The 9673-nt window shown below is 43.2% G+C and overlaps 1 protein-coding gene across 1 annotated transcript; it reads left to right on the forward strand.

The window, feature by feature from the left end:
* The first annotated feature begins 4157 nt into the window (after positions 1 to 4157).
* rln3b (relaxin 3b) lies at positions 4158 to 5360 on the forward strand. The gene is made up of 2 exons (XM_018761386.1): positions 4158 to 4320; positions 5065 to 5360. Exons 1-2 carry the CDS (start codon positions 4158 to 4160, stop codon positions 5358 to 5360), a joined length of 459 nt encoding a protein of 152 aa, XP_018616902.1.
* Positions 5361 to 9673: the final 4313 nt, after the last annotated feature.

Here is a 9673-nt window from a genome sequence, read left to right on the forward strand (position 1 = left end):
CAATCAAATACGCTTAATAACTATTTGACAAGAAACACTGTATCATTGTGTCATTCTTTTTGTTAAAACTGATAATAAATACATTTTTCTTATATGTTTATTGGCTGGTTTTGTTCTCTTGGACTTCCATCATTTTAATTACATCACATATACATTTTAATTACATCCCTTTTAATTTTGTTGAGTGGATAATTTCCACTTAACACGTGATTTTACTGAAAGTTACATTTGAAGCTACGCGTTTACAAGATTCATTCACTCAACACACAACGTGTATTGTCAGTTAATTTACTGTGTTCCTTTTGGATGAGAAAGTTGCGAATATCAATCTTGTTCAGTACTTTTATGGTAAATAATAAAGAAATGAATACAAATTAACACACCGAAATTACTGTGTTTATCTTTAAGTTGTACGTTTTGCAGAGGAAAATATTCTAATTTGCAGTCAGAGTCTCTCTATTAAAATGTATACTCATACACCTCTTTAAAACTTGACTGCTGTGAAAGAGACCCTGCCACTGCACTGGAAACCTGTATTTGTGTATCTCTTGCTACTGTAGGGGTTTTATGCTTTAATACTATGCAAATGTGAGCTTTGACAGCTATTAATCTAATTAATCACGTAACGATAACATTCTCTCCATCTTCCATAAATTTAAGGTTTTCTGGGATTTTATTTTTTTACATTAGAACATCTACTGCAGAACATTTATATTTTATATTTTTCCATTATTATCAACCACTTGTCCAAAGTTACGGTGGTCTGGATCCAAGACCGGAGCACATCGCACGAAGCAGAGTACACCCTGGATGGCACAAATTAGACCCACTGCTGCAAGACAGTCATCAAAACAATCTTAAAAACGAGCAACGATCTGACTTTAGATATGTTTTTTTTTAATTATTATTATGAAAAAAATCACACACAATACCAGAACATTAATTCAGAATAGTCAACCTAGCCAGGGGGAATTTTTAAAAAAAAAAAAAAAAAAAAAAACAAAGGAAATTATAAAACACTCCAATAACCAAATATTACATCAAGACCTTAAAAATATCACAATAAGAAACAGTCTTAATAGCCTTCTTATTATCACATTCCTGATGGTGTCAATGCACTGCTTAACTTCTTTAAGAAAAACAGAAAATATAGGCTTTTTATTAGCAAATTTTGACCTGTGTATATGATATTTTGCCAAAATGATTAATAAATTAATGATATAAGCCTGTTTCTCTGTGTGCTTATGAAAATGGAAGAACCCAAACAGTACACATTCATAATACAAAGCAAAATCCTTACACAATTTAACTTTAGATATGTATGTTATTGCAGCCTGCGGTCTGTGTAGTGACCAGAGTATGATCATCGGTCTGAACTATATTGTAGCGGCTGTAGAATCCTGGCGTTCACACATCCGGAAGTACTGGTGTTCAGTCGAGTGCCTTGAGTCCGAACTCTAGATGGCTTTACTCGGAGCAAGGTGAATTCAATGTCCTATTCTTAATTTTCTCCATTGCTGCCATCCTGTCTTTTAAAAAACACCCAGCAATGGTCAGGCTCCCGAATTGACGCTTTGAGGTTCCATTCATACAGAAGGCCTGCCATCAATCCCCTGACCTACACTTATTTTTTCCACACGTCACTATTACGAATTGCTTAATTTGCCCAATTACTCATGATGGTTATGAATCCATCGTGCTCGAAAAGCGCGAATCTCTTCAGCTGCCCACTGATTGCTTCTGCACAGTGACGGGGTGAACATTGTGCAGAAATGCCAGGGGGTGCATGTCACAGCATCAGTTAAGGTGGCTTTGTCACTTGCAAGGTGAGGCGCCCCGGGCTGCTTGCTCGCAGATAGGACTCAGGCTCCATTTCGGTGCTTCACTGGTGATGCACATGCCCTGTTATCGGTGCATTGAAATGTCACCCGCTCTCTCTCTTTTCTTCTCCCTACCCACCTCGTGGAGGATGGGGCACAATGGCTGTCTTGACATCGCTCGACTCCCCTGATGCGTCACTCCCGAACAGAGCAGAACAAGAGGTAACACGAGGTGAGGCTGCTAGGGAAAGTGCTGCTTTGGCTTCAAGGAGGCCAAAGATCCTTAACTAACCCTAACCCTAACCTTAACCCTAAGTTGGTGCATATGAGGGTTTTTGATCCACGTTACTGAATAATGCCTTTATTTAACCAGTCAGAGCAATCAAGCAAATTTTACACTCTCTTCCAGAGGTAAATGGACTCGCAGTTTTACCAGAGTGTCCGTCACCTGATTCTACATTTATGTGCACATTTACTAATTTAGCAGAGGTTTTCCTCAAAGTGAAAAACAATGCAGAGCAAACAAAAGTGCATTTCACCAATAAAGTTACAAATACAGACATTGTACATATTACGCAAGTAGCTGCACGTAACATTGAAGCATAAAAGTCCTTGTGACAGATAATGCTGTGCAAATTATGGAGTTCAGCAGAGAAGCTGGTCTGCAAGAGATGTGGTTCTTGACTGGTGAAAATAGATCCAGCAGTTCTGAGGGACAGAGGATTTTAAATGGATTTTCACATTTTTGCTAAGTTCTTATGAAAAGTACAAGGGATGTGACCCTTTAGCAGCCTTCCGGTTACAAGCCAACACTGCAAACAGCTCACACCTTTCCTGTCATTCAAATTGCAGGGTTTCTAGGAATGCTCCGCTCCTTTCCCTACTTGGCACTGAACCACATCCCCATCTAGGTGGTGCCTCTGGCATTTGACGGCTTCCCCGTTGTATGACCACTGACCGGGCAGTGCATCTACTGATGTGGGGGCAGAAAATTTCACGCAGATTCAAGCCACTGCCTTTTGAATCAAAGGACCCAGGTCCGAATCCATCCTCCTGCAGTAAGCCCCAGTAAGGAACTGGGAACTGATAAAGTAAAAATTTCCCAGCTATATAAAAGGGAAAATCATTGTCAGTACCATCACTGTAAAATGTTTTGGAGAAAAACGTAAGTTAAATCAATAAATAAATGTAAAAACCCGTGTTCAAATACAACTCTTTGTTGTAGAGCCCTGGTTTCAGTTTACTGCTTGGGGTTCAGTTTCTTGAACCTTATTGCTAAACCATCAGTTACTTATCAGTATAGAGTTACTGTGGCTACTTATCAATGCAGACCACATGTCATTACCCTGTCACATAGAATGTTTGTACTTCCGAGACAAATCTTTGCCTGAGAGTATAAATAGGAAAGTGTGACTGCGTTGTATGTGTGTGTGTATATATATATATATATACACACACACACACACCTTCAGAACCTCTAGTCCCATACGGGGTCACGGGGAACCAGAGCCTACCCGGCAACACAGGGCGTAAGGCCGGAGGGGGAGGGAACACACCCAGGACGGGACGCCAGTCCGTCGCAAGGCACCCCAAGCGGGACTCGAACCCCAGACCCACCGGAAAGCAGGACCGTGGTCCAACCCACTGCGCCACCGCAGCCCCTGATGTGTGTATATATATATATATATTTTTTTTAAAGCAGGTAACAAGGTGGTCAATAAGCCTACGCTGTAGTTAAATGGACCCAGATTTGACTCCTACCTCCTACTATAGTATCCTCTACCATGAAATGATAATTATCAATCAGTAAAATTGCTCAGCTTTGTAAATGAGTAAATTATTGCTAATCGATTATATTAATATGTGTAAGTAATTCATTAGTATACGTGTATCCTTGGCTCCTATAGAAAAGTATGCATGAAGATGTAGAGCAATGGAATGATGGAGAATCCAGTGGATGTGGAGGACAGCAGTAGGGAGTTCAGGTGTTGCAAAGGGCACCTGCAATCAGATTACATGCACCACGACATCGCTGGCCCGTGGACATGCAGTTAATTATGACACCTTTGGTCCCCACATTGTCTTTGGAAAGGTCTCTGCTTCTATCTCGCCCAGAAATCTCTGTGCACAGGTCATGCGTCATCCAAGCAGGGCCACCGAACTCCTATATAAGAGGGGCCTGAGGGCCAGTGAGACCCAGAGCTGTATCAGAAACATTGACGGAGAACTACAAGACCCTCAAGCTACGAGCCACCAACTCATTGCTTTTCATCTGTCTCCCAGGGCCGTCGCTGACTCGCTCGGTGTCTACGCTGCTGTCCCCCCCGCCGGGCAACCATGTGGAAAGCTGCAGTTCTGGCCGTGTGCCTGCTGATCGCTGGTGCGGAGGCCACGGAGGGCCATCCGGCCTACGGGGTCAAGCTGTGCGGCCGCGAGTTCATCCGTGCCGTCATCTTCACCTGCGGGGGGTCGCGCTGGAGACGGGCTGCCGATAGAGCGGGTAAGGCGAAGGGATTGTCTGTGCCCCTTGGTGTCTCTGTCTCTCATGCCGTGTATTTGCCCGACTCTCTTCTCATCCGTCCCTGCTTTTCCTCTTCTCCGTTTTTATCAACCATTTCTATGTCTCTTTCGGTACAAGGTCAGTCTGATTTTGAGTTCTCTTGAACTGGACGTGTCTCCCCTTTTGACATCCGTGTTCATTATCTGGGGTGACGCTGTGGTGCAGCAGGAAGCGCTGGTGCCACATGTCATCTGGGCTGTGGGTTTGGATGTGAGTTCAAACCCAGCTGAGTCTGAATACACTTTGCACACACTTTGCTCTCTCTGTTCACATGGATTTCTTCCACATGCTCTGGTTTCCTTCCACAGTCCAAAGACATGTGGTTCTAGTTAAGTGGTGACACTAAATGATCTGCAGTATGTGTGATTGCCTTGTGATGGGCTGGTGTCCCATCCAGGGTGTACCATGCTTCTCACCCTGTGCTTCTATGATAGACATAATCAATATGATCCTTCTTTGGCTTCTAATAAAAGGGACAAATGGAAAAATGTTTATTCTCCTATGAAACTACCTGTTGGAAGAGTCCTCAACAACTTTCAACTGATCCCATTGTGTTAGTTTGTTTATTCCCTGTCCCTCCATGGTGACGTCTTTGCAGAGCTCCACTGATATAATAATACTGATGATGATGATAATAACCGCTTTTTAAGCCTGCGGTTAAGCACTGACAACCGTGTGTTCCAGATGACTTCACTCAGGACCCTTTTGCTTCCCGCAACAATGAGGCCTCAGAGAACTGGAGCCAAAACGCCATCCTTGGACTGACCTCCCAGCAGCGTCCAGAAGCAGAAGCTCCAGCCTGGGCTGGGGAGAGCCGCGACGGGGCTGCTTTCGTCCGACCTGCGCGCTCCCTCATCTCGGAGGAGGTGCTGGAGGCCCTGCGCACATCTGACCGCAAAGGTCGCGATGTGGTCGTGGGGCTCTCCAACGCGTGCTGCAAGTGGGGCTGCAGCAAGAGCGAGATCAGCTCCCTTTGCTGATACCTCCCATCCCTGACCTTTCCTCCTCATCTCACTGACCCCTATGTGCCACTTACTCCATTTCCCCCATGTCCCCATAGGAGAGCAGGACCCCTCTCTACTCTTCAGTCAACCCATGAATAATGTCCAGCTCCACCAGGTATGCTGATGGACAGGTAGCCCTTCCATCATGCCCCATGAAACCCCAGAAAGCCAAGTAGAAGTTCTCTTTCGTTCCATTATTAGTCCCTTGAACCCCCCACCATGTCCCTGTAGACTTTTTTGCTTTTAGTACTCTGGTTTCGATGATCTTGTGATATTGGAAATTTGAACTTTTTTTGGGCATATTGTAATAAAGGTCTTTTTGCTGTAATGTTTGAATTGCTGTGTTGCTTATTCCTGAAGAAAACTGCTTTTATATCATTGGTGTAAATATGGTATTTCCACACCCTGCCAGTCAGTGATATGAAGCCAAATTAAGGTATTGAAGCTATGAAAACATGAAGGGATCATTGGAAGTCCATTGTGGTACATAAAAGTAAAAACAAGTTTAAAAAAACACTTGTAGGATATGGACCAGTGCTACTCTGTATTGGATTAATGGTTAATGAAATGCATGGACGGATGGTTGATCGATGGATGAATGGACTAACAGATTAATGGATGGATAGAAAGACTGACAGATTGATGGAGGGATGAATGCATGGATGGATGGATGGATGGATGGATAGAAGGAGGGGCTCAAAGATGGATGGACAAATAGACTGAGGGAATGATGAATGGATTGATGAATAGATGGACAAAAGACAGAAGAATAAACAGGTTGATGGAAGTGGTTAATAGATGGGAGGACACACAAGGTATGGTATGATAGATGGCTGAACAGACTGAAAACCTCCTGTCAATGCTTCTCAAAAGCAAAGATTTAATTAGATGCTACACTGTTTACTGCTGCAATGTTTCCATATACAGATAGATCCAAAACAAAAAAGGGCATAGAAACAAATTCCATTCCCACTGTTCTTTTTTAGTCTTTTTAAGCAATTCTTTAGAAATATATTTTGTTTAACTAGAATTAGTTGGGAATTTAAATAAATATTTCTATTTAACCGTGATGCAGGAGAGGTCTCTGCCCATGTAGACATTTTTAATTACTGATGTTTAAAATAATTTAGAAAAAATTGTTACTTGTAATATTTAATAAACAGGTTAACTGCTTCTATCCATATTGTTTCTGCTGAAAATGGGAAGAAACCTTGTCGCACATTGAAAACAGCCAAGAGGGTCTTTGTCCCAGGCGCTTTCAGACTGATTACAGGGTGCTGACAAATTTCAATGTTGAACCACTGATGTGGGGCCGAATGTAGAATGGGCCCCTCTGGCCTATCATCAGCAACTGGAAAACACCAATCAGACTCCACGACAAAGCACAAATGTGTTTTTTTTTTTTGGTCCTGATGCCTCACAGCTCCGAGCGTGGGGTCCAATCACTGGTGCATCCATGTGCGTGTGTTGAGTGGGTTTGGCACAGGGGGTGACAGGATACAGAAATGGGCCCTGCAGTCGTCATCTATGATGGCAGTTCACCTTGTTCGCTGTGTGAAAAGCGTGAGGGTCAGAACACCTGTGATTTAGACAGGGTGTGCTCTTAATTTGTTTAATAGTTGTCTATTATTTATTTGTTATTTATCTGGCAACTTTGTCCAAAGTGACTTGCAATGTGAGGTGGGGCACCGAGTTTGACCGAGTCCTGCTCTCTGGTGGGTCTGGGGTTCGAGTCCCGCTTGGGGTGCCTTGCAGCGGACTGGCGTCCCGTCCTGGGTGTGTCCCCTCCCCCTCCAGCCTTATACCCTGTGTTGCCGGGTTAGGCTCTGGTTCCCTGCCTGGGACAAGTGGTTTCAGCCGATGTGTGTGTAACTTGTAATGTAAGGTTTGTTCATTCTGGTGCTTGCAGTTATCTGAACTGGGTAATATTTATGATGTCAGTTCATGGTAAGTACCTTGATTAAGGGTACTTTTAGGAGGAGAGGGGATTTGAACCCGACAGCCCTGAAAGCTATGTCACTTACTGTCTCGGTGTTGAGGTGCAAAAAATTAACTAAAGGAATAAAATCCCCAAAAAAGCTCTAACCCCTCCATCACAGTGTCTTGGTGAGGTGTCACGCTTGGGGTTAGAGCTCTCTCGTGTGAGGTGAGGACCATGAGTATCTCGCTGTTGGGTACACCTACGGGACTGACTGAAACCTCTGTTTTACCACTTGGAACAGAGTGCGAATAAAGACCACGGCTTTACAGTAGGTCCTTGAAGCTTCCAGCCCAACAGGACTTTGTTCTGTCCAAGTGCTCAGTCACGAGGTTTGAAGAAACCTCTTGGACCTTGAAAAAGACCTATTGAACTCCCTTATAGTCAAAATATTACACAAGTGGTGTAAAATAATACTGTAGAATAATGTAAAATAACATTAAAATTAGTCACTATCAATTGTTTATCCCAAGTCAGGATCGCAGAGGTCTGGAATACCAGGCCAAGTAGGGGTACATCCTGGACGGTATGTCAGTGCATTGCAAAGCTATCACACACGCTCATACACAAAATCACCAGTCCACCTGATACACGTCTTCGGACTGTGGGAGGAGACCCAATGCTAAACAATAAAAGAACATTAAAACTCCACGCATACTTAGCCCAGCTTTGTACTCCCGTCCAGTTGCACAGCCCAGGCTCCGGAAGACACCCACACTATGTGCTATGGCACCACGCTGCTTTAAATCAAATTAATTTCAATATTGTTATTGCCCAATATCTGTCATTCTGCTGTGAATTAAAGGTGATGTATGTGATTGCAGCCTTGAAGTTTTCATCTGAGAGATGTAGATTATTCCAAGAGCATAACCAAGGTGGGGGGGGATCCTCCCAAGCGTTCAGGAAAGCCTAGTGTCTCCTTTGATAACTATTGTCTACATGCTTTGTCTCCCCAAAGCCTGTCAAGTTTCCATGCTCCTAGATAATTACAATTTGTTTCCACAGTGCTCATGGGAAATGTAGTTCTTTGATCATGCATCCTCACACACTCCAGCTGTGTTATCTAAGCCTCTGTCAACCCTACTTGTGAACAAGTGGACTGGAGAGGTTTGAGTGCGTTGTCCTCGACACTGCTTAGTATGTCTCAACCCCACTAGGAGTTGCGTATGCAGATCAGCACGCACAAATAAGGCATGCTGATGAATGAATAACCTCATCTGAAATTGCCTTAACACTCAGAGCATGTATTATACGACAATTTTCACAGTATTAGCAGTATGTTATTCCTATAATAATTTAACTGTGGCTGCTTTCACCTCCCCCACCTCTGTCATTTCAGTTCCCTCTGTCCTTCTGGAACACTGAAGGATGAATAAGGCTCAGCTCTGAGTCATTCTGTCATATTTGACTAAGAGAGCAAATGGACTTATTTGGGGTGCTGTACACTTGGTTCTGGTGTCAAATTTTAAATCAGAACATATAAATAAAGGCTCTCTTATCTGGAACTGCTATTGTTATAATTGGTCTACTGCACGAGATTTGGTTTTGCATATAGTGAGTCCGATGCCGAAATGAACTGGTATGTTCATTCATCCGGGGTGTGCTCTGTCTCGCATCCTAGGCTCCTGGGCTAAGCTCCGGACCACCACGACCCTGCATTAGGACAAGTGGTTGCTGTTAATGGATGGCTGAGTGAATGAATTGTAACTCTTGAACCCACAGCCATGTGAGGATATCTTTCTCCCCCTGCAGGTGATTTCAGGAAGTACACCCTCAACTAATGACAGATTACATTTTGCTTTTGCAGATTAAATGCTGAATCCCATTTTGACTGCACTGAAGCATAAACAAATAAATGAGCAAAATGCATAATGCTTTATCAGTGCACAGACCCATGGAAATTATACGTGAAAGGACTCATTTTCAAACAGGAATAAGAATTATAAAGCAGCACAGAAATCTTGGGTCACATATAAATGTCGGCCCTTAGGTGAAATCCTTACCTTTGTCTTTTTTACCACCTCACTACTTGTGCAGATCAGATTGCACCACCTTAATATGTGCGCACTTCACTTACGCAACTGTATGTAACACATTAAAGAGCTTTTCATGAAATTCACACAGCTTATGTGAGATGTCCATGTTGTGTCAGTACGTCAGGCCAGTTTATCCTCAGTCCGATGCGGGTCAGGGCAGATTAAGTGTGGCATTTTGATCATCGACATGATCATTTTGTCTTCCGGAGATAATGATGTAAAATGTCAGCTCTGTAAAACTACTGTGGGAACTGCTGTACTATATATGGTTTGCA

Source organism: Scleropages formosus, chromosome 2 (genome assembly GCF_900964775.1).
Source record: "Scleropages formosus chromosome 2, fSclFor1.1, whole genome shotgun sequence".
Lineage (NCBI taxonomy): Eukaryota > Metazoa > Chordata > Actinopteri > Osteoglossiformes > Osteoglossidae > Scleropages > Scleropages formosus.

Bases quoted from the DNA above. Each gene is read 5' to 3' on its own strand.
- rln3b (XM_018761386.1), top strand. From the start codon at position 4,158: ATGTGGAAAGCTGCAGTTCTGGCCGTGTGCCTGCTGATCGCTGGTGCG. The intron at 4,321-5,064 runs GTAAGGCGAAGG...CGTGTGTTCCAG, and splicing joins ACGGGCTGCCGATAGAGCGG to ATGACTTCACTCAGGACCCT.